The sequence below is a fragment of the Lynx rufus genome, unplaced genomic scaffold (genome assembly GCF_022079265.1).
Source record: "Lynx rufus isolate CCGP_SWC_20201006 ecotype Redwood Valley unplaced genomic scaffold, mLynRuf1.p SCAF_1, whole genome shotgun sequence".
Taxonomy (NCBI): Eukaryota; Metazoa; Chordata; class Mammalia; order Carnivora; family Felidae; genus Lynx; species Lynx rufus.
This window is the reverse complement of record NW_025814823.1, coordinates 136425935-136451599: the sequence shown is the minus strand read 5'-3', so window position 1 is coordinate 136451599 and position 25665 is coordinate 136425935. Positions and strand designations below refer to the sequence as shown.

General features: G+C 42.9%; 1 protein-coding gene across 1 annotated transcript in view; it reads right to left on the bottom strand.

The window, feature by feature from the left end:
• MCCC2 (methylcrotonyl-CoA carboxylase subunit 2) overlaps window positions 1-25037 on the bottom strand; it is a 72473-nt gene extending 47436 nt beyond the window's left edge. Inside the window, exons 1-4 of the mRNA XM_047087804.1 lie at window positions 24743-25037; window positions 15050-15116; window positions 10736-10820; window positions 8101-8202 (exon numbers count right to left, since the gene is read on the bottom strand). Coding sequence (XP_046943760.1) covers window positions 8101-8202; window positions 10736-10820; window positions 15050-15116; window positions 24743-24871 — 383 coding nt within the window. The 5' untranslated portion in view covers window positions 24872-25037. The remainder of the gene's footprint in view (window positions 1-8100; window positions 8203-10735; window positions 10821-15049; window positions 15117-24742) is intronic.
• Between the last annotated feature and the right edge of the window lie 628 nt (window positions 25038-25665).

Here is a 25665-nt window from a genome sequence, read left to right as displayed (position 1 = left end):
TAACCTTCAACCTCTAGTACATATCACCAATGACAGTCATTAGCAGATGATCTCATGATATGAAAGCAAGCTTTAATCAAAGTCCACATACTCATTTATATCATCACTTTTAACAAGTTTACAAACTCATACTTGACTTTTAAAGAGTCATCGGTCCTCTATTAGCAGTGAAAAACTAACAACCTCAGCCACATTTCATAATGGTTCTTTCAATGAAATGATCCTAGCAAAACAATAATAAAATATACACACACAAAAAATCCAAATCTCAAGGGTGAGAAATCTCTCATAATAAACCACCAAGTTTCCTTTTAGGATGGTAATTTGCAAAAATGAAAACTGATCCATCAAGAGAATTTATTTTTCTTATTTTCAAAAGTTCTTAAATATTACTACCACATGCTTTTCAAAAAACTAAAACAAGTTTAAAACACAATATCTATCTTGCTTAAAGTAACAATAGATGCAAACTATCAAATGTCATATTGAGAGCACCTGGGTGGCTCAGTTAGCTGAGTGTCTGACTTTTGATTTCTGCTCAGGTCATGATCTCAGAGTTCGTGAATTGGAGCCCCACACCAGGCTCTGCCCTGACAGTGTGAAGCCTGCTTGGGAGTCTCTCTCTCCCTCCCTCTCTCAAAATAAAATTTAAAAACCACACTTGAAAAAAGTAAAAAATAAGATAAAATAGTGTATTGAAAACATATTAAAGTGCATCATCGGTGGTGCCCTTTCTCACCAGAACCACTTTAGCCGAGTGCCACGCCCATAAGGAGGACACGAAGAGCAGAGTGGTGAGTGCAGACCACCTGTAAGGGAAACTGCTCAACCCTACCGGGAAACCGGAAGGAAACCTGAGTGAACAACAGTGGGTTCTTTAAAAAAAAATGTAATCTTGGGGCACCTGGGTGGCTCGGTCGGTTGAGTGTCCGACTTCGGCTCAGGTCTTGATCTCACAGTTCATGAGTTCGAGCCCTGTGTTGGGCTCTGTGCTGACAGCTCAGAGCCTGGAGGCTGCTTCGGGTTCTGTGTCTCCCTCTCTCTCTGCCCCTCCCCCATTCATGCTCTGTCTCTCTCTGTCTCAAAAATAAGTAAACATTTAAAGAAATTAAAAAATAAAAATAAAAAATGTAATCTTGTTTATATTTCTGATTTTTTTTTAAAGATTTTATTTTTAAGTAATCTCTACACCCAACATGGGCTTGAACTTACAACCCCAAATACAAGAGCTGTACACTCCACCAATTGAGCCAGCCAGGCACTCCTATTTATGATATGTTTTAAAACCTCACTTTATATTCTCTAGAATTCTAAAAAGTGAGTCACTGAATCCCTGTTGAAAATAAAGTAGAGAACAGCAACTGAACAGCGGCCTCAGGTAGCAACGGACTGCTCACATTAGGGTACATGGTCAGCAGTGCTCCCCACAAGATAAAAGGGTTCCTCTCCTTAGAGCATCTATTTTATTGATATAAAGCTTCTTTCCACATTACAGTTAGCATTTTAGAGTGGACTGCCAATTTTTCATGACTTTAGTAAACAAATTAGATTTCAAAGGAAATTTATGCTCTGGCAGGTGGTTGAGGCTATCATCTCACACCTCCAGGGTGCACTGTTCTGCCCCACCCTGGGGGTGGTGCCCTACAAAAGCTTAAGAAGCTGTGATTCAGGAAAGGGGCCAGACTATGGAGTCAGACAAGCTATGGTGAAATGTTGGCTCTGCCACTTGCTGAACATGTGACCCTGAACAAGAGACAGAGCCACTCTCACTTGTTTATTGAAAGGTCACATGGGCACCTGGGTGGCTAAGTCACGTTGAGCATCCAACTCTGGATTTCGGCTCAGGTCATGATCTCAGCAACATGGAACCGAGCCCCACGTCATGCTCTGCACTGAACATGGAGCCTGCTTGGGATTCTCTCCCTCCCTCTGTCCCCCACCAGCTCACGTGTGTATGCTGTGCATGCTCTTTCTCTTTCACAAACCAACAAAAAAGGTCACAGACATGTTACGGAATAAAAAATAAAATTAGTCCACAAAAAGACTGCATTGTACATCTACTGGTTTTGTATACCCACAATCTATTATTTTGGCAACAGAACTAAACTTTCTTTCAGACACTGCCTCTTACCTAATCCATGTGGTTCAAGTGAGACTGGCCCCCAAAGCCTATCTTCAAAGGTATAGAAAAGAACCAGCTCCTTCTACCCCAAGTCCACAGTGTGGCTCAGCAAGGGGCGTGGGCCCCCATTTACTTTTACTCCTGAGTGACCTCAAGAAAGCTGATTTTCATATACCTCAGTTTTCTCACTTGTACGTGATAAAAAAAATTTTAAATAGGGATAACAGTAGTATCTATTTTATAAGGATAATACTCATACTTATTTCAGTGATTTAACATTCATTTAATACTTGGGGCACCTGGGTGGCTCAGTCAGTTAAGTGTCTGACTTTGGCTCAGGTCATGATCTCACAGTTAGTGAGTTCAAGCCCCGAATTGGGCGCTGTGCTGACAGCTCAGAGCCTGGAGCCTGCTTCAGATTCTGTGTCTCCCTCTCTCTCTGACCCTCTCCTGCTCGTGCTCTCTTTCTCACTCAAGAATAAACATTAAAAAAAATTTTTTAGGGGCGCCTGGGTGGCTCGGTCGGTTGAGTGTCCGACTTCGGCTCAGGTCATGATCTCACGGTCCCTGAGTTTGAGCCCCGCGTCAGGCTCTGTGCTGACAGCTCAGAGCCTGGAGCCTGTTTCAGATTCTGTGTCTCCCTCTCTCTCTGCCCCTCCCCTGTTCATACTCTGTCTCTGTCTCAAAAATAAATAAACGTTAAAAAAAATTTTTTTTAAATAAAAAAATATTCATTTAATACTTAAAATATTCCCTATGTCCACATAGTGGACACTGGATAAATGTTAGCTATTGTTATTCTGGATTATCTAATTTAAGGAATTTAAGTGGGATTCTAAGAAGAGAGCTGGGTGACTGGACCCCTAACTCGAACCACAAGACAATAAGATAAACATTAAGTTCAAAAAAGTTTTCTTAAATAAATATCAGAAAAAAGGATCATTTGAACTTGAACATAAAACATAAGTACTTAAAAAAAAGGGGGGGGGAGTGCGTGGACCTCAAGCCTAACCCCTTTGGGGCTCTCCTACCTCAGCTACTGACCTTACAGAACAGAAACTGGGATGTCTCTGGCTAGCCCTGCCTCTGGGTTTAGAAAGCTTGCCTGGGAATAAAACCAAAACACACCTGTGACCTGATAACACTGTCTGAGCTCCGACATCCAGCTATGTTCACACTTATCAGCTAAGAGTCAATAAATTCTTTTTTTCTTAAACCAGTTTGGGCATCTAGCATCGGCCAGAGAAAGAGTGGTGACAATATATACAACCACACTATTTACGTAAGAAAGGTGCGTGTAAATCACAATGAACTGCTACTTTACACCTAGTAAATGAGTGAACCTTTTCAGTCATAATATCTAACACTGGCACAGCTCTAGGGAAAAGGTAAGTCTTTCCTTGGCCAGCATGGTAAGTCTAGGGAAAAGGTAAGTCTTTCCTTGGCCAGACTCCCATGGAGAGGAGTCTCGTGGGGCAAAATGCATACGCTCAGTATGAAACCCTGTTGTTGATGTGCACAGAGAACGACTTGAAAGTTGGTGTCTGGGAGGATACTTCTGATTACATGGTTTAAAATGTGCAGTGGAATTAAACCAAGCTGTCTTCTGCTCCCTGTCTTTACCTACTTGAAATCACTGTAGAGTAAGGGGGATTCCACACCAAGCCCCCAAATAAAGAAAACAAAAACAGAGCATCATACTGTAAGTGTGATACAACTTCATTATCTCATTCTGGAAATAACCACAAGAGGGGCGCCTGGGTGGCGCAGTCGGTTAAGCGTCCGACTTCAGCCAGGTCACGATCTCGCGGTCCGTGAGTTCGAGCCCCGCGTCGGGCTCTGGGCTGATGGCTCAGAGCCTGGAGCCTGTTTCCGATTCTGTGTCTCCCTCTCTCTCTGCCCCTCCCCCGTTCATGCTCTGTCTCTCTCTGTCCCAAAAATAAATAAACGTTGAAAAAAAAAAAAAATTTAAAAAAAAAAGAAATAACCACAAGAGATATAACTTGGCCTATAAAATAACCCCTGACATCCATTCATTTATTCAACAAATATTTTTTAAGTGTGTTCTATATGCCTTGTCCTTTTCTAGAAACTAAGGACATGGAGTGAACAAGAAGGGCAAAATTCCTGATGTCACAGAGCTCCCATTGTAGTGGAAAGGATCAGTTAGGGGAAGCAAAAACACACAACAAATCCGTTAGGTAATTTCTGATTATATGTGCTATGACACTGTAATAAAACAAGGTAATTCTACACACACCAACTCTTTCTGGGTTTCCAGTCCCAATGTGCGGGGGAGGGTTCACCCACATTCAACATCAAACAATTCTCGGACACTCTGCGGGGGTATTGCTGGTGTCTGAGAATTCAACTCAATTCTGACATGATCTGCTCGGAAACAGCATCATATTCCACAGGCTAAGGGTTACTCCTACAGGACTGCTCTCCACCCCCCACTTCAGATGGCAATCATAAGCTTAGGCTGTGACCTGTGCTTCGTGACCAACCAGCTACAGACTATAGGTTCCAACAACCTCCACCTTAGGTTCTTTTAACTTGCTAGAATGCTTAACACTTAAACACTTAAGTTCACCGTTTTATCAAAGACATGATAAAAGACACAAATTAACACTCAGTGAAGAGATGCACAGGGCAAGGTATGGGGAAAGGACGGGGAGCTTCCATGTCCTCTCTTAGGTGCACCACTCTGCCCTCATCTCCACATGCTCACTGACCAGGAAGCTCCCAGTCCTCTTGGGTTTTATGTAGGCTTTACTGCCTAGTCACGACTAATTCAGTGGCCATTAGCTGATTCGATCTCCAGCCCCTCTCCCTTCCCCAAAGGTGGGGATTGGGGGAATAAGTACAGCAGAGAAGTTCCAACCCTCTAATCACACAGTTGGCTCTCTGAACAACTAGGCCCTGCCCTGGGGTGGGGTCCAAAAGCCACCTTCACTGATAGAACAAAGTTCACCATGACCACTCTCAGTACTTCCAAGGGTTTGGGGAGCTATGAGCCAGGAACTGTGGACAAAGACCAAATATAAATGAGAAGCAAATTTTGGTCATCTGAATGCCTAAATACATCTATCTACAAATCACACTATTATAGTAATACAATATTTATTATTATTAGTTACTATAGAACATATAATAAAACAAGGTAAAATATATAATAAAACAAAGTAATTGAGATGGGGCTATGTTACGGTATAATGGTGAAGGAATGGTAAAAATAACAGTAACACCCCATACTGACATGTCACTTATGATGTACGAGGTGCTCTTTCAAGGCTTTAGGTATGTGAGATATCCCACTTACAGATGAGGACACAGGTACAAAAAAGTTAAGCAACTGGCCCAATGTTACCAACCAACAAGTTAAAACCAGCATTTGAGTCTAGGCAGTCTGATTCTAGAATGCACGCTCCTAAGCACTGCTCCAGGGGAAATATGAATGGAGAGCAAAAGCCAGTCAAAGAATCAGGTGAAGAACACTTGATTCAGAGAAAACGGCTTGAGTATAGGCCATACATACATATATATATATATATATATATATGTTTAGCGTGTTCATGAAACAGCAAGAGCAGGATGGCCACAGTGATAGAGGTACAAAGGTAAGGTGAGGAAAGCAGGCAGGGACTGTTTCTTACAGGACCTAATAAGCCATGTAAAATATGTGAATTTGCCAGCTCAATTATTCATCAGCCAGTTACTATTTCAGGCAAGGAATCCTTGATTCTAAGCTGGTTTATAAATAAAATTCCATACAACAAGTCTCCTCATTAAATTTCTTGGGGTCTACTTCAGAAGGTATCACGGAGCCTAGATCAACAGACGCAGCACTACTCAAAAATATATAAGAAAGCAATAAAGGTATAAAAGTTTTTAATGACCGTATGAATGGATTTGGCTCTGAAAAGCTCCAGGCTGAAGCTACCAATGACCTTGCTGCAGGGAACAGAGCTTCTACTCTCATCTACACGAGTCTGTCTACTCTCAGGGGCAAAAGTACACTTGTATTATGCATCTCTTAAGGAATAGAGGTGTTTCTCTTCCCTTTCTTGTTTCTTTCTCTTGTTCCATGACAACCATCTACAGTAGATGGTATGATTATTCCATTTTATAATGAATCATATTATCTTGGGGCGCCTGGGTGGCTCAGTTGATTGAGTATCCGACTTCTGCTCAGGTCATAATCTCGCGGTTCATGAGTTCAAGCCCCGTGTCGGGCTCCGTGTTGACAGCTCGGAGCCTGGAGCCCGCTTCAGATTCTGTGTCTCGCTCTCTCTCTATCCCTTCCCCACTGACGTTCTCACTGTGTCTCAAAAATAAATAAACATTAAAAAAAATTTATAATGAATCTTATTTTCCAGATGTGAAAACTAAGGCACTGAGTGGTCAAGCAATTTGCTAAAGGTCAAACAGCTACAAAATGCTAAAGCCAGGATTCTAATGGAGGCTGACAACTCCTGAACCCATACAACTTTTAAGTGTAATTCAATTTCCTTCCAAGCTGAAAACTTGATAAAGTGAGAACAAGGCACTAAGAAAGAAAACGAAAATGAAAAATATAAAAGCACAAATAAGATATTATATATGCACAGGAAAGGTGAAAGAGCATGCTCCAACCTGCTGTCATTATGACTGGAGACATAATTAACTATCCTGCTTAATTACGTATTTCATGATTATGAATTTAGTTTAACTCTGCATGAAGTTTATCCTTTTATGAAAGGTTTATTTTTAAGCATCCCCTAAGACTACAAAAAGAAAGTGTCTCCACACTGGGTAAATATTAAGCAGACCATAACTGGCAAAGAGTGCAAGAGTTGTGGGGGTACAGGAAGGTGAAGCAACAATGGTGAATGGCTATGGCCGTACCTCCCCGGAAGGCATGAATTATGGGGAGAAGGTGGGAGAACACACACACGATAAACCAGCATCGGAGTCAAATGCAACTGTATCAGGCTCAGAGTCCATCCACCTGAGGTCAAAGCTGGGCTTTGCCAGGGTCTTGATCTTGGGCCAGTTATGATCTTACCAAGCAGGCTTCTGTGCCTGCAGAACAGGGATGATGACAGTAATACCCATTCTCACATAGCTGTGGTGATCATTAGAACAACTGGGGCACGTGGGTGGCTCAGCCAGTTAAGTGTCCAACTCTTGATTTGGGCTCAGGTCATGATCTCACACTTATAGAGCAGAGATAGAGCCCCTCGCTGGGCTCCATGCTGGGTGTGGAGCCTGGTTAGGATTCTCCCTCTCCCTCTGCAACTTCCCCACACGCATGTGGGCTCTAGCTCTCCTCCTACCCCCAAAAATACGTAAGTAAAATAAAACAACCAATCAGTGGGAAGTGTTTACTACAATGCCTGGCATGCTAACTTGAGACAGTAAATGTGAGACCACACATAAATATACGCAAGTAAATTTAAGTTCTAGCAATCTAGATTCCCCAAGTCTAGAGTGGTTCTCAAATATTAGCATTCCAGAATCTTGGAGGACTTGTGAAAAAACAGATTGCCAGGCCCCACCCTCAAAATTTAATACTTCTTACGAAGACCTAGTAATCTACACTTCTGTCAAGTTCTCAGGTGATGCTGATGCTACCTGAAGAGCACAATTAGAGAATGACTTCTCTAAGACAGTGGTTTTCACCAGAGATGTCCAAGAGATCACCTACAGAGCCTTGGAAAACGATATAAGCAAAGCCCACGCCTGCAGATTCTGATTATGTAGGAAGATTTGGATTTGAGCCCCAGAATTTGTGCTGGTTTTTTTTTTCCCCCTTCAATCTTTGTCTCTAAATCTCCACAGATAAATCTAATACATGTCTGGGCAGGAAGCCTCAGCCCTACATAATATAAATAGCACAAAACTTGCAAGTTCATATGCAAAGCAGTGACAGCTGGAAGGCTGTGCCCGTCAATCTTTTCCTGGCCCACATTATGGAGTGTAAGTAGAACACTCACCCTGATACTCTCCCAATGCCTGTAATAATGCCACCGGCAGGCACCTCCTCATTAGCATATAACTGGTAACCTGCAAACTGGGAAAATTCCAGAAATGGAGACCTGCAGGGAAGAAAGGATATTGCCTGAATTGAAGTTATTTTTTAAAAATGCATATTTAAAGTTATACGTGGAAAAGATTAACAAGCCAATGTTTCAAGCATGCATGTTGAACATATATAAAATCCACAAAAAAGAAAAATATTTAAGCAAAATCTAGTGTGGGTAGTTTGAGGATTTACACAGTATAGCCATGAAATAGAACACTAAGTAGCTATTTTAAAGGATGTTGTACCAATGTGTTTATTAGTACAGGAAGAGAATAGCATGTAACACTTATATAAGCCCCTACCCTTTGCCCAGCTCTTTTTCAGGACCTTCAGAAACCTAACTCACTTGTACCTCAGAACTACTTCCTGAGGTGGATCCTATTATGATCCCCACTGACAGAGGAGGAAACTAAAAAAAAGAAATTGAATCACTTGTCTGAAGTCACACAACTAGTAAGTGGCAGAGCTGGGTTTTTGATAAGCAATCTAACCCCAGGGACCAGGCTCCACACCACTGTAGCTATTACTCCACCTTTCACTTACTTAAATGTTCAAGATCTAGTTAAGTAGGGGAAAAAAGGGTGTTATAAAACACATTTAGTATGATTCCATTTTTCTTATTAAAAAAAGTGTCTATTACACATACACCTAAGAACAGTCTAGAAGGATGCACACTTGGTGTTAACAGTGTTTTTGCCTCCAGGTTGGGAATATGGGTGTATGTCATAAAAAAATACTTTCAGGGGCGCCTGGGTGGCCCAGTCGGTTAAGCGTCCGACTCTTGGTTTCAGCTCAGGTCATGATCTCATGCTTCGCGAGTTGGAGCCCCACATTGGGCTCCATACTGACAGTGTGGAACCTGCCTGGGATTCTCTCCCTCTCTCACCACCCCTCCCCTGCTTGCTCTCTCTGTCTCTCAAAAATAAATAAGTAAATAAACTTTAAAGATTAAAAAAAAAAAAAAGGAGGACTGAGTTTTTCAGTCAGTCAGGTGTCTGACTTCTACTCAGGTCATAATCTCACAGTTCGTGGGTTTGAGCCCCACGTCAGGCTCTGCACTGACAGTGTGGACCCGCCTGGGATTCTCTCTCCCTCTCTGTCCCTCTCCCTCTGTGCTCCTCTTTCAAAATAAATACAAATAAAACTTAAAAAAAAAAAAAAACTTTTGGAGTCCTCATTCCCTTCTCTCCACCTGCATTCCCTCCACTCCAATCCTTCAGGAAATCCCACTGGGTTAGCTCTTGACAGGCCTAGAACGTGACATTCTCATCACCTCCAGTACTACTATCCTAAGTTCAAGTCACATCATGTCTCCTTTGAATCCCTGCCACAGATGTCTAACTCATCTTGGTGCTTCCAGCCTTGCTGCCCACTTTCTACTCTCCAAACAGCAGCTAGAATGACTCTTTTCAGATGTAAGTCATGTAGATCGTAATAGTTTCATATTCAAAATCCCAAGAGCCTCCTCATTCCTCTCTGGATAAAAGCCAAAACTCTTGGGGTGCCTGAGTGAGTGGCTCAGTCGGTTAAACCTCCGACTTTTGATTTTGGTTCAGGCCGTGATCTCATGGTTCATGAGTTCAAGCCCCACATCGTGCTATGCGCTGACAGTGCAGAGCCTGCTTGGGATTCTCTCCCCACGCACCCCACCCCTCACTCTCTCAAAATAAAAATAAACTTAAAAAAAAAAAGCCAAAACTTTTACACTAACCTCCAAGGTTTTATGGAATGGAACCCTACCTCCTACCACTCTCCCCTTCATGCCTTCTACCCCAAACACACTGGCATCCTCGGTTCTTGAGCATATCAGCATATCCTGCACATTCCTACCTCAGGGCCTTTGCAATGGCTATTCCTTCTGTCTGTTAACACTCTTTCACTGTATTTCGGGGCTCTCTCTCTTCACTCCTTCAAATCTTTGCTCAGATGTCACTTTCTCAATGAGGCCTACCCTAACCACCTTATTTAAAACTACAACTTGAGGGGCGCCTGGGTGGCGCAGTCGGTTAAGCGTCCGACTTCAGCCAGGTCACGATCTCGCGGTCCGGGAGTTCGAGCCCCGCGTCAGGCTCTGGGCTGATGGCTCAGAGCCTGGAGCCTGTTTCTGATTCTGTGTCTCCCTCTCTCTCTGCCCCTCCCCTGTTCATGCTCTGTCTCTCTCTGTCCCAAAAATAAATAAACGTTGAAAAAAAAAAAAATTAAAAAAAAAAAATAAAACTACAACTTGACCCTCCTCCCTTATTCCAGTCTTTCTTTTTCCCATGACATTTATCACCTTCTAACATACTGCAGAACTTAAAATTTGTCATTTACTTTCTACTTCCTCCTGCTACAATGTAAACTCCAGTTGGACAAGGACCTGTGTCAGTTTTGTTCACTCATGTATCACTAGCACCTGTAACAGTGCCTGACACTTAGCCTCTCAATAAACATTTGTTGTTGAATCTTAGAGTAAGAATCAGAATTTTAAATCACTTATTTATAAAACTGTTTAAGAAAGTACCACAGATTAGAGAACACTGAGTTAGCACTTGGGCTGTACCAACCCTGGGTCTATAAGGCTGTCCACTCTTTCTCTGGCTAAAAGTTTTCCTCTTGATACGTGGCGTTCTCGGGCTTTCTCACTGCCTCCTGCGATAAAAACGTGATTAGATTAGATTGATAGCATATAAGGTCTCCCAGTAATTTAAGGCCAGAAAAACATAAAACAGCCCAAAATACAGCACTTTTAAAAGTTCAACGTATCTTTTCAGAAACAGCTAATTTTCAGATCTTCCATTCAACTCACAAGCTTTATTTTCTGAAGTAAATAAACTTGCATTTAAAAAAAAAAATCAGTCGATCTCTGATTTCACAGCGTACCATACATTTTCTGAATTCACTGGTAATTGCTTAAAGAAATAACATAGAATCTTCTCTGCAACTCATGCAATTGCCAATACTGCCTCACCTCCACCACATCTGTTCAATACCTATGATTACCTAGCGTTCTGCTACGTACTATGTGAAATTTGAAAAAGTCCTAGCTTCATTTGTCCCAGGCGAAAAGCACTGTTTTAGAAATGACCTCCATGATGAGTGCAGCAAGACTTACCTAAAGGTAGGTGACCCATAACTTTTTACACTGTCTCCAAATGGGAGAGAGCTGCACAACTAACATGCCAACTAAGAAGTCCACTTCTGTTAGTATCTTCACTCAGAGACTGGCTTCTGTGTTTCCTCAAGTTGCTCCGGTCCAAGAAAACTACAGTAGTCAAAGAGCCCACGGAGGTAACCGGGTGAGGCTGCCTGAAGTGAACAGCACACCAACCCTCCCCGAGACTGACAGCTGCTGGGCTCGGTATCTCCTGAATATTGATAACCCACTCTCAGCAACCCAAGGCATCAGACCAGAAAGGGAAGGATCATACAGTACCTTAATAGGTTTATTTTCACTGGTGCCCACGACTTTCATCTTAATCCGCTCTGGGGCTCATGAAGTGTTCAGCTATCTAAAAAAGCTATTTCTTTGGGGGCTTTTTAGGGGAGAAAATAAGCTCTTACCTACTTCATACAAGCTTCCAAGTATTACCTTGTTTTTCAAACCAGGCCTCTTTCCTCTATCCAAGGGAATTTTTTTTTTCCTGAAGAGGCAGATGGCATATTCTTAAGATTAAATCTGCCTTAAAGTTACCAAGAAAATTGTATTACACATTTAACCTTTTAAAATGAAAATAATTCTAGGAGGCAAAGATTTAGTTCCAAAATAGTGTAATGAAGTCAAACCACTCTTCTCTTTCTCCCAACCACTCAGAGGACCTGACTTCCCCTACTAAGGTGGGTCTGGGTGTAGGAGAGCGCAGGAGAGAGGGGTTATCAAGGGGCACAGGAAATTTCTGGGAGAGGCACGTTTATGATCTTGGTTGTAGTGCCGGTTTCACAAGGAATATACCTATGTCAAAACTCAAATTGTACATTTTATTTTTTTTATTTTTATTTTTTTAAAGATGTATCGTCAGAAATTCTTTCTTTTTTTTTTTTATTTTTTTTTTAACGTTTATTTATTTTTGAGACAGAGAGAGACAGAGCGTGAACGGGGGAGGGTCAGAGAGAGGGAGACACAGAATCCGAAACAGGCTCCAGGCTCTGAGCTTTCAGCACAGAGCCCGACGCGGGGCTCGAACTCACGGGCCGTGAGATCATGACCTGAGCCGAAGTCGGCCGCTCAAACGACTGAGCCACCCAGGCGCCCCTCAAATTGTACATTTTAAATAATGCAGTTTATTGTATGTCAGTTATACCTTAATAATATTGTTTAAAAATAAATATTACAAGAAAAATGCACATGAGGCAATGAAAGGAAAGCCAGGTCTTGTGGTGAGAGTCTTTGGAGAGTCAGATGACCTAAATACTCACTAAAGGACTAGCAGGGGAGAGGTGGCCAGAGAAGGTAGAATGACAAAGAAGTGATAAGAAACACACACATTTGTTTTCCAAGTACTTAAGATAAAACCATTCTTTGTTAATTCCGCCTAGAGTATGAATTGGCAATTTGGAACAGCTGGTGACTTCCAGTTTTACTAGGAAAAATCAGAAAGAGGGCTATCCTTGAAGCAGATTTTCAGATTACAGAGCTCTGCTCCTCTGGCATTTAAACTGACTTGGGATATGTGGATAGCCATAAAAACAACATGACACAGCATCTTAGTTTTCCAAGGATTATTCTCAAAGATTCTGCACTATCACCATTTCCACAGACTAGGAGACTGAAAAGCCCTTCTCCTAGCTCGTTTACCATACTGCATTCATTCTAATACATACATTTTGTTCACACTTTTAACATCCCTGAAATCAGGAAGCATTCTACAGTTTACAGGATGTGGCTTTTTTTTTTTTAATGTTTCTTTATTTTGAAAGAGAGAGAGAGAGCACATGCACGTGCAAGTGAGGGAGGGGCAGAGAGAGAAGGAGAGACAGAATTCCAAGCAGGCTCCACACTCGGCTTGATTCTACAACCGAGATCATGACCTGAGGCACAATCAAGAGTTGGGCCAACCAGGCACCCCTATAGCATCTTTTTTATTTTTTAAGTTTATTTAATTTGAGAGAGAGAGAGGGAGAGAGCATGAGCACCAGCAGGGGAGGGGCAGATAGAGAGGGAGAGAGAATTCCAAGCAGGTTTCATGCTGTCAGCACAGAGCCCAATGCGGGGCTCAAACTCACAAACCATGAGTTTGTGACCTGAGCTGAAATCAAGAGTCATATGCTTAAGTGACTGAGCCACCCAGGCGCCCCAAGCATCTTTTAATCAACACATCTGTCTGCCTCTGCCTGCACAGCACAAATGTCACTTCAACTGTGACATGCATTGTTAGAACTGTATGCATGGAGTTAACTTCCATTTTAAAAGTCTTCAAAAACCATCTTTAGGTCATTACAAGTCCCCTGTTTTAACCACCAAAATTATTTGTGCTTTTCCATATTGGTAAAGTAATTATCACGCAGCATTATAAAGCTAAGCACTTCAGAATCTATCAAAATACTTACAGTGGCACCTGGGGGCTCAGTACGTTAAGCATCCAGCTCTTGATTTCTGCTCAGGTCATGATCTCATGGTTTGTGAGTTCAAGCCCCACGTCTGTGCTATGAGCCCAGAGTCTCTTGAGAGTCTCTCTCTCTCTCTCTCTCTCTCTCTCTCTCTCTCTCTCTCTCTCTCTCTCTCCCTATCCTGCTCGCATGTGCAAGCAGGCACACACACTCTCTCTCAAAATAAATGAATAAGCTTTAAAAAAAAAAAAAAACTTGGGGCGCCTGGGTGGCTCAGTCGGTTAAGCGGCCGACTTCGGCTCAGGTCACGATCTCGCGGTCCATGAGTTCGAGCCCCGCGTCAGGCTCTGTGCTGACGGCTCAGAGCCTGGAGCCTGCTTCCGATTCTGTGTCTCCCTCTCTCTGACCTCCCCTGTTCATGCTCTGTCTCTCCCTGTCTCAAAAATAAATAAACGTTAAAAAAAAAAAAAAATTAAAAAAAAAAAAACTTATTTTGGAAATAGCTTTTAGTTTCAACTCACAAAGCCTTCTAAGGTAAATTTTTGCATTGACCAATAATGGCACAGCAGAATTTGCTGCAACTGTTTATACATTAATAGTTTACATTCCCCCCCATGATGCAATTTCTTCCAAGCAAAAGGATGTCTGTTATGTCCACAATTTGAAAATAGAAAATAATAACAATTTGCCACGTTCTTAGGAAATATCATTTATTTAATCAGCAATAAACCCACAGAGACATTATTTCCAAGTTACATAACAAAGCAGAAAATTCATAATTATGCAAAATTAGTATATAGGATGAATATAACTAATGAACAGAAAAGGTTTCGGTTGCTTCAGGTAAAACAAAAATTTTAATGGATGCTGTGGCTGAAATAAACCTTTAAGCAGAAATACTTTGAAAATTAGTGAATCTGAGGGGCACCTGGGTGGCTCAGTCGTTTGAGCCTCTGACTTCGGCTCAGGTCATAATCTCCTGGTTTGTGGGTTCAAGCCCTGCATCTGGTTTGTGCTGACAGCTCAAGCCCAGAGCCTGCTTCAGATTCTGTGTCTCCCTCTCTCTCTGCCCCTTCCCTGCTCATGCTTTGTCTCTCTCAAAAATAAATAAACATAAAAAAACTTTTTAAATTGATGAATCTGAAATTTTACTTTTTCCCACATAATGGCAATGCTGTAAGAGCAAAAAAACTGACAACAGGAAAAAATGAAATGTCAGCACACCAACAGTCTTGAAGAGTCAAAGCTTACTGCTACTGGTTCTTCCTAAAACCAATAACTATCAAGGAACATTTTCATTAAAAGCATAAAAGGAAGAATAAATGAGTGTTTACCTAATCTTATTTTCTGTGCTCGTTCATGGAGCTGATTTACCAGTACTTTCATCTGTTCATAGTTTTCCTAAAACAGAAGCAAAGAAAGAAAGGGAGAGTAATATTAGAAAGCAATTATCTTTTTTTTTTTAACCAAAGTAAGGGCTAATGTGAACATCATGTGTCACTGCATGTGGCCTCACACCTACCCATGTGGCCTCCATGTGGTCACTCCATCGGATGGAAAGGATGACTCCTGCCTCTCCATTTCTGCCCAAGCTCCCCTTCACTACCACCCTCCCTCTCCAGTCCATCAATCCTAATATTACCCCTCTTTAGAGATCAATTCATGTTCCCTCTCATCTGTAACACTTCTCATTTCTGGTCACTCCTACTCATTTACCATCTTTCTTCCTTCAGCATTAACCAAACTTAATTCATTTCTATTTGTTTTCCTATTTTAAGGAATATAAGCCCTTTGAGAATTAAAATGCCATCTTCCTTTTTCTGTCCCATCAATCACTGCCCTAAGAAGTTTCCAACCAATGCAGAAATACTTGGGGGTACCTGGGTGGTTCAGTCGGTTGAGCATCTGACTCTTGATATCAGCTCAAGGCATGATCTCACAGTTCGTGGGTTCAAGCCCCACATCACCCTCTTCACTAACTTTGCAAAAGCTGCTTGGGATTTTTGGTCTTCCTCTCTCTCTCTCTCTCTCTCTGCCCCTTCCCTGCTCAAATGCTCACTCTCTCTCAAAATAAATAAATAAGGGGCCCCTGGGTGGCTCAGTCGGTTAAGCGTCCAACTTCGGCTCAGGTCATGATCTCACAGTTTGTGAGTTCAAGCCCCGTGTCAGGCTCTGTGCTGACAGTTCAGAGCCTGGAGCCTGCTTCAGATTCTGTGTCTCCTTCTTGTTCTGCCCCTCTCCTACTCTTTCTCTCTGTCTCTCAAAAATAATAAAACATTAAAAAAATTTTTTTAAATAAGTAAACATTAAAATAAAACACTTGCTAACTGACAAATTACACTTAAAAACAGAGCCCAGGAAACACAACAGATCCTATTTTATATTTAAAAAGGAACAAGAGGGGCGCCTGGGTGGCGCAGTCGGTTAAGCGTCCGACTTCAGCCAGGTCACGATCTCGCGCTCCATGAGTTCGAGCCCCGTGTCGGGCTCTGGGCTGATGGCTCAGAGCCTGGAGCCTGTTTCCGATTCTGTGTCTCCCTCTCTCTCTGCCCCTCCCCCGTTCATGCTCTGTCTCTCTCTGTCCCAAAAATAAATAAAAACGTTGAAAAATAAAATAAAATAAAATAAAATAAAATAAAATAAAATAAAATAAAATAAAATAAAATAAAAAGGAACAAGAGCCACCTGGGTGGTTCAGTCAATTAAGCGTCTGACTTCAGCTCAGGTCATGATCTCATGGGTTCCGAGTTCAAGTGCCGTGTTGGGCTCTGGGCTGACAGCTCAGAGCCTGGAGCCTGCTTCAGATTCTGTCTCCCTCTCTCTCTGCCCCTCCCCCCCCCTCTCTCAAAGGTAAACACTAAAAAAAAATTTTATAAATAAATAAAAAGGAACAAAACTCTATGTTTGCACGTCTTTAGAAATTTTCTAGAGTAACATACAAGAAAATATAAACTGTGAGAGGTGGAAAAAGGGTACAGGGCCTAATTTTTCACCTTCTGTAAATTTTGTTTGATCAGTATATTACTTTAGACCAAGAATTAAGTAGCTAGTTTTTGTGAAAATTCAGAATTTAACCCACTAATACATTTTGCTCCCCACGATGTCTTTAACATCTCTGATGATCTAATTCCTTTTACATGATGCAATACTAAGCAGCTTCCCAGCTGTTCAAAATTAGAAGAATTTACCGTGTTTACAACAGAGCTCTATTATTTATTTTCTACAGCTCTAAGAGCTCCCAAGGTCAAGGTTTCTGCTACATTCTCTTGCTCTGCAAAATGCAGAAAATAAAAAAGGGAGAAGCAGTAGATTGTCAGGGAAAGAACCTCTGCCCTGGATCAGGGAGGTCCCAACCTCAGAACCATCTCTGCCTGCTAGCCCTGTGATGACTTCCCTGCTAGGTCTCCCGAGCCCTGTCCTACGGCAGACAACCTGTGGGAACAGAACTCTGTAACTCGCCTAGAACGTTGTTTCCCAACCTTGACAGACATTGGAATCACTAGGAAGCTTTGAAAAATAAAAACAGGGGCACCTGGGTGGCGCAGTCGGTTAAGCGTCCGACTTCAGCCAGGTCACGATCTCGTGGTCCGGGAGTTCGAGCCCCGCGTCGGGCTCTGGGCTGATGGCTCAGAGCCTGGAGCCTGTTTCCGATTCTATGTCTCCCTCTCTCTCTGCCCCTCCCCCGTTCATGCTCTGTCTCTCTCTGTCCCAAAAATAAATAAACGTTGAAAAAATAAATAAATAAATAAAAATAAAACAAACCCTCAGAGATTCTGATGTCATTGGTTACAAATGTGGCCTGGGCATTAAGCACCATAAAGGTTCCCCAAGCGATTTAAATATCCAACCAAAAACAGAGGAACACTGGCCCATAGTCTCCATTTCTGAGTTACCCTCAAGGCAAATTGGAAACCTACCAAAAGGGGCGTTTGGTAATAGGCAAAGGGTTCTTTTATCACCAGAATTTTTTCAGATTACCATAGTATTTGCTGATATTAAGAGCATGAGGCAGTGGAAGCTGAGAACTTCGCTCTACTACAAAGCCTAGGTTAGAGATCCTTCTTATTCACAGTTAGCAAAGTCAGAAACTCCCAACTTCATGAATTGCCTCAGACAGAAACAAAGCTCTGCACTGGAGCGTGTCTGTTCAGCCCATCACCAAGAGATGGCATTAGAGCAACGTGTGTAATGCCACCTGACGTGTATGAGGAGACTGAGCAGCCTTTCAAAACGTAACATCCAACCTCGGTACTGACAGCCTCCTAGGCTGAGAACTACTGCTAGTAAGCAGGAGCTGCGTCCTGAACTCCTTTGTCATCTGCGAGAGACGCAGCAGAGGGAATTTGTAAGGGGAAGACCTCCTTGTATGAACAAAACAGAGTGGTAAGGAAGCTCCGGGGGACGGAGTTGGTGGCCAACTCCTATCTGTAGCTAAAGGGCATCTTCTCTATGGACTCTCACCTGACCCTGCGCCGCAGCTCTGTGGCTCAGGGCTGGGTGCTACTCTGGTCTCAGGCCCTGGGCACCCGCTCTGTGCTGCTGAACACACAGGGTGAGGAAAAGATCTGATTACTGTGTTGCTAAGTGGAAAGGAAAGCAGATTATTTTACTGCAACAAGTATTTTTTGCTGGTTTTGTGCTTAAAGTCTAACTTGTCACTTCTACCTTTATTCTAAGGTTAAAAATCCACCTCATAAATGTCTAAGATACCTTTTTTTTTTTTAAAGTAAGCTCTATGCCCAACATAGGGCCAGAACTCATGACCCCGAGATCAACAGTCACACGCTGTACTGACTGAGCCAGCCAGCAGCCACTTAGAAACCTTGATCTCAAGAATCCCCACGGATGGTGAAGCGCCTTCATGAGGATAGGCAGCCTTCTCAAATGCTCCACTGTTTGGAATTTCACTTTCTCTCTCTGCCACTCTCAGCATGTGATTCTATGGTTATTCAACAAAAGATGTGCTCACTGTTGGGTTTAAGGAATTTCTGAAAAAGAACCTCATCCAAACTGTTAACCCTTGTGTCTCTTCACTTTCTAGTAGTCAGGTTAAAAGATAATCTGAAAAATACACTGTAGGAAAGAAAAGAGAAGCCACATATATTGTTCAACATGTGACTCCAAGTTCAATAAAAGGAATTTGGTGCTAATGGAAAAAAAAAATCTGAATACCTACTGTCTCAGCAAGGTATGTGAAAAGCTAACACATTTACCTTGGAGTAAGCTTATATTGTTAGTTTAAAATTGATAGGATGAAGAAAAAAAAGTTTTTCCAGTGACATTATTTGCAGCTAATTCTCAAACAAGTCCATCCAGTCATTATGACATACTATCTTCTGCTCAGTCCTAACTTATTTAGCTCAACAGCACTAGAAAATGAATAGACAGGTTACAGTATAGCAAAGTGAAGGGGCAGGGATTTCTCTAACATGTTCAGCTCCTCTTTAATGGGGTTTGTCATTGTTGTTAATAAAAGAAATTTAGGGGCACCTGGGTGGCTCAGTCAGTGAAGTGTCCAACTTCAGCTTAGGTCATGATCTCATGGTTCGTGAGTTTGAGCCCCATGTCAGGCTCTGTGCTGACAGCTGGGAGCCTGGAGCCTGTTTCAGATTCTGTGTCTCCCTCTCTCTCTGCCCCTCCCCCACTCATGCTCTGTCTCTCTCTCTCTCTCTCTCTCTCAAAAATAAATCAACATAAAAATTAAAAATAGAAGAAACTTAACTTTGTTTCATGGAAATTTTCAAACATATACAAAAGCAAAAAAGATTAGTATAATAAATGTAGCCAATGTCCTTCAACAATTATCCACAATGGCCCAAGCTTTTTTATTTTTGCCCCCACCCTGAATTATTTTGAAGAAAATACTAGACATAACACTTCCTCTGTAAGTATTTCCAAATCTCCAAAAGATGAGGACCATTACTGCATACCAATACTGTTAATAAAATCAAATATCCAGTTAGTGAAGACACTTCCTCAGCTGTCAGAGGAAGTTTACAGTTTACAGTTTTTTACAGTTTATTTGAATAGGATTCTATGGAAGGTCTATATAGCCACAAGCGACTGATATTTCTTTTTTTTAAAAAAATTTTTTTTTTTCAACGTTTATTTATTTTTGGGACAGAGAGAGACAGAGCATGAACGGGGGAGGGGCAGAGAGAGAAGGAGACACAGAATCGGAAACAGGCTCCAGGCTCTGAGCCATCAGCCCAGAGCCTGACGCGGGGCTCGAACTCACGGACCGCGAGATCGTGACCTGGCTGAAGTCGGACGCTTAACCGACTGCGCCACCCAGGCGCCCCTAATATTTCTTAAGACTTTTCTGAAATTCTGAAATTTTCTGAAACTAAGTCTTTTCTAAGTTCGCCCATCTTTTTTTTTGCCTTGACATGTTCTCTTTGTCCCCTAGATTTTTCCCACAATGTTAAATGCGTCCTCCCAGTATCCTTCAACAAGTTCTTCTTCCCTTGCAGATCTAGAGGCTGATGGGATTTTGTTGTGCCGTAGTTTCTTATTTTTCCCCCAGCTCATCAAGAATTAGCTGACCTCGGGGAGCCTAGGTGGTTCACTCGGTTGAGCATCCGACTCTCGGTTTGGGCTCAGGTCATGATCCCAGGGTTGTAGGATCAAGCCCCGAGTGGGGCTCCACTTGCCACTTAAGATTCTCCTTCTGCAGGGCATCTGGGTGGCTCAGCTGGTTGAGCATCCGTCAGACTTTGGCTCAGGTCAGGATCTCACAGTTCATGAGTTTGAGCTCTGTATTGGGTTCTGTGAGGACAGTTTAGAGCCTGGAGTCTGCTTTGGACTCTGTGTTTCCCTTTCTCTCTGTCCCTCCCCAACTTGCATTCTCCCTCTCTCTCTCAAAAATAAATATTTTTTAAAAAGAAAGAAAAAGATTCTCCCTCTGTCCCTCTTTCTCTAAATTTTTTTAAAGTGAAAAAATAATAATAATTAGCTGATGCCCCTCCACCTGCATTCTACCTCCCAGTCTTCTGTCAACTTTGCAAACCACAGGCACCAAAGTTCAGAATTGATGAGTAGTTCCATACACACAGAGAAAACAAGTAATCCTCTACTAAAGTGGGCTGAAACCCAAGGTACAATTGCTATAGCCTATGACACTGACCAATTTAGAACAAAGTCAATCAAACCTAAAGCTACTTATACAAGGGATCTTTATCCTAGCTAAGCCAGTCTTCCAATTAAGAAATAAAGGAAATTGTCACCAATTGCCAAGGCTTTCTGAAGCATATGGCCATGAGAAGTGACAGCAGGCAGTTTGGATTCCTAGTCACTAGGAAAACTGGGCAGAGAGAAACCAGACTGTGGCCAGGGCTCCTAGGTGCCATCTCCCACCCAAGGCATGGCTTTATTTTTTGTTCCCCTCTTGTGGGTTTTTGTTTGCCTTAAAGTTTACTACTTGTAGCTGGTGGCCCCAGAAGACAAGGATACACCTAAGTGAAATCTTTTAACATGCAACATAAGAACACATCCACTCTCTCTCTACTGTTTATCTGTGGCAGACACGTAGAGCTGCTTATCCATATCCATTCTTCCCATCCTTCTTAATGATGAAATCCCAATTTTATTCAAGGTAACAACATGCCTGGCTGGAAAAGTAAAACATCGTAGCCTCCTTTTGTAGACAGGTGTGGCCATGTGACTAAATTCTAACCAATGAAATAGAGGCAGAAGTTGTTAGGCATGACTTCTAGAAAGGCTTCTTAAAAAGAAAACAAACAGGTGAGGGTGTCCTTTCGCCTACTCTCCCTTCCTCCTCTTTGTCCCTGAACTCAGACATAATAGGTGGAGCTTATGTGGCAACCTCTACAGCATGAGACAGAATGTACTACTTATTCAAAATTCTTCTGTCCCTCTCATCCTTGCCAAGGTTCAGTGTGAGATTATCCTTCCCCACCCACAGTCTATGAGTCTGTCCCTTTTACTTGCTTTGACCAGTGGAATGTGGGCAAGGGTGACAGTGTACCAACTGCAAGCAAAGGCTCTAAAAGGGACAGTGTTTCCATACTCCTGTCTTGAGCCCCAGCCTTCCATTATGAGAGAAGCATCCCTCGGCAGCCACTGCCCCTTCGGTCTGAGTTCGGGAATAAAAAAAAAACAAATACAGCAGACCTGAATCTGGTGCACTGCCCAGAGAAGAACCACCACAACCAACCCTGATCCCAGAGCAAAAAATAAGTATCTGTTCTTTTGGACACAAAGATCTTGGGATTGTTTGCTTTATAGCATTACTGAAGTGAAAAGCTGGCTAAACAGATCCTGAGATGACATCACGGAGGGAAGGAAAAGTTTCGAAAGCTAATACTTCTTGAGGGCTTATTATGTCCCAGGCAATGTTACAGGCAGCCACTAATTGTCATGATGGTTCTATAAGATATGCACAGTTATTAATGCTATTATACAATTGAGGTAACTGAGGTACAGAGAGGTTAAGTAACTAGTCCAAAATCACTCAGCCAACAAGTAGTAGAGCCAGGATTTAAGCCAAGGCTCACTAGTTCCAGAACCTTGCTCTTAAACCATTATGCCACACTGTCTTTGCCCACTCACAGGGCCACTGTTAACACTTTAGCTTATTTCCCTCCTGTTTTGTTTTTTTTTTTTCTCTCCATGGAAATATGTTATTTTTAGTTTTTAACATACATGAAATACTAGACTAAGGCCTTTCCCATCATACCACAACTACTTCCGTATTCTAATTACTAGTGCACAGACCGGATCAGAACATTAAACATTTTACACAGAGAAAGAAGTTATATGCTCAGGCCTATAGCCCCAAACCCCCAGCTAACAGCCACCATCAAAAACATAGGCCTCGGGGCGCCTGGGTGGCTCAGTCAGTTAAGCCTCCAACTTCGGCTCAGGTCATGATCATGCAGTTCGTGAGTTCGGGCTCTGTGCTGTCAGCTGAGCCTGGAGCATGCTTCAGATTCTGTCTCCCTCTCTCTCTGCCCCTTCCCCGTGCACACTCTGTCTCTGTCTCCTTCAAAAATGAATAAACATTAAAAAAGCAGAACAAAACAAAACACAGGCCTGGACCTAAAGCCAAAAAGATGGCAGACCAGGAAGCTCCAGGTCCTCATTCTCCCACAGAGACAGGCCCAAACAACCAAAAACTGGCTAAAATAACCTTACAGAAACTCTGGAAAATGTCAAAAGCCTACAGCAACCAGAAGAACACCCAGCCAAGAAGTCATATTCAAAACAGAAACAAGCCTCTCCTCCATACTGCCACCACACTAATGATTCGATCACATCCCATAGGATTTTGCCACTTCCCTACTTAAATATCTTAGCAGACAGCCTGCAAAATGAAATCCGAAGGTGGCTTCAGCATGCAAGACGCTCCACTATTTAATCTCATCTACTCCATGAATTCATCAACTCCATCAATTCCATTCCTTAGTCATTACTTCTAAGTCCTCATACCCTCTATATGCTTCCAGAACTTGGTTATCTATGTTCTCATAACTTCCGTAGTTTGTACAGACTTGCCTCTCCTTCTCCACCCTGAACCTGGCCAGCTGTGACCCAACAACAATCAAGATCCAACTCACTCATTACTTTGTATCTGTGGCTTTCTGTAACCACCTTTTTCAAGTTTTAGATACCACTTACCACAATGCACTGTAAGTACATGCTTTCTTGTTCACCTTCCCACAAAATTATGACCTATACCAAGTACCTAACATACTGCCTAAACCAAAGAAACCACTTAATATTTCTGAATTAAACAGTTCTCTCCTGACCCCAGAAAATCTAGACTTTTGGAACCCTCTCACTGGATACTGTTTGCTTCAGCCTGCTTATTTTCTTTTGATGTAAGGAAACTGTTTAAAATGTCTTTTCTGGGGGCGCCTGGGTGGCTCAGTCCGTTGAGCTGCCAACTTTGGCTCAGGTCATGATCTCACGGTCCGTGAGTTCGAGCCCTGCGACGGGCTCTGTGCTGACAGCTCAGAGCCTGGAGCCTGTTTCGGATTCCGTGTCTCCCTCTCTCTGACCCTCCCCCGTTCATGTTCTGTCTCTCTCTGTCTCAAAAATAAATAAACGTTGGGGCGCCTGGGTGGCGCAGTCGGTTAAGCGTCCGACTTCAGCCAGGTCACGATCTCGCGGTCTGTGAGTTCGAGCCCCGCGTCGGGCTCTGGGCTGATGGCTCAGAGCCTGGAGCCTGTTTCCGATTCTGTGTCTCCTTCTCTCTCTGCCCCTCCCCCGTTCATGCTCTGTCTCTCTCTGTCCCAAAAATAAATAAACGTTGAAAAAAAAAAATTAAAAAAAAAAATAAATAAACGTTAAAAATAAATAAATAAATAAATAAATAAATAAAAATGTCTTTTCTGAAAGTTACTTGTACAACTTAAATGTTATCTGTATAACCTCAGAAACCATGGGATAGGGTGGAATTTCCCGGCTTTGAAATTTCACAAGCTGTTTCTGTGATGCTGTTTTACCTCCCAATTCCAAGAAAGGGTTATTCAAACACAGCGTGAGATAAGTATGTTCTATTAACATAACCAACTATTTAACTAAAGTCTGGTAAGCACAACCCTATCTGTACCAGGCAAGTGGTTCCCAAAGCTGGACTTCGCCAAGCCCTCAGGACTTCACTAACAACGCAAACACCAGGATCCCACCCCAGAGACCCCAAAGATCCAGGCCGGGGCTTAACGCAACCGTATATTCAACAAGTTCCTCGGCTGACAATGCTAAGTCAGGTTTTGAGAACCACTGATTTCAAAGATACAAAATACAGTGCCAGTGCTAAAAGTGAACTAAGATATATTTTATTTGGAACTATCTTCCTCTGCAAACTTCACGACCCCTACTGTGTCCCAGAATCATGACTGGGGGCTCCAGAGAAAAGAACAGAGCTGTTAAAGTGTGTCCACAATTCACCGGCTTCCTTGTCCGGCCAGTGTTTAGTCCTGTCCGGCCCACATTGGCGGACACAGGAAGAGGAGTCACAGGCTCAGTCAGGCCCGGGCCGCCGGAGCGCTCGCGCAGCCTACCTGGTAGATGGCAGAACCCGAGTCCGGCTGGGTACCCAGTGTGACCACCGAGTCCCCGTGATAAGCGCGCGGCCCGGGGACAAGGGCGCGGGCGCACGGCCGCAGGGCTAACCTCAGGGAAGCCCACATGACAACCGGCCCGGAGCGAAGAACTAGCGCAACAGAGCGGCCCGCGCAGGTTCAGAGTTGGTTGTTTCCCAGCCGGCTTCCCTGATTCGGGGTACAGCTCAGCTCGAGTCCTTACAGCCCAATCCGCCTGAAACACCCCAAAGTCTCAGGCCAGCCACCGCACGTGCGTGGGCTCGCCAGCCGTAAAAGGTCGACGCTGCGCACCACGCCCCCCGAACTCAGCCAATAAGCGACAGAGGCGCAGCACCGCGAGGTCCTGTACCCTCGCGAGCGCGGGAGTTCCGCGGTCCGGAGGCGGAGCTACCTTCCCCTTGCCGCCCTTCCTGTCTGCTCGCTGTGCTGGCTAGGTGAGGTTCAGTATCTTGGGAATCGTCTCTGTTGGTTTTCCTCGTGCTGTTTTCTTCTTCCCCTCTTAACAGAAAGGGGCTTGTGGGGGAGGGGAAGGAAAAGAAAAAAAAAGTTAGAGAGGGAGAGAGCCAATCCATAAGAGACTCTTAAAAACTGAGAATAAGCACTGGGTTGAGCACTAGGTGTTGTATGGAAACCAATTCGACAATAAATTTCATATTAAAAAAAAAGGGGGGGGCTGGCACTTGAAAAATCTTATCCCTATAGGAGAGCTGGAAACCGAACAGGCAATTAAGCTGTCCTGAGAAACAAAACTCTTTAAAGGAGATACATATTTATTCATTCATTGAGCAAATATTTCTTCAGTGTCTCCTGTGTCCATTGCTCTTCTGGCGCTGGATCTAATAATTTCATGAGTCTTCCAGCTTTGTCTTCTCTTTCGGGTG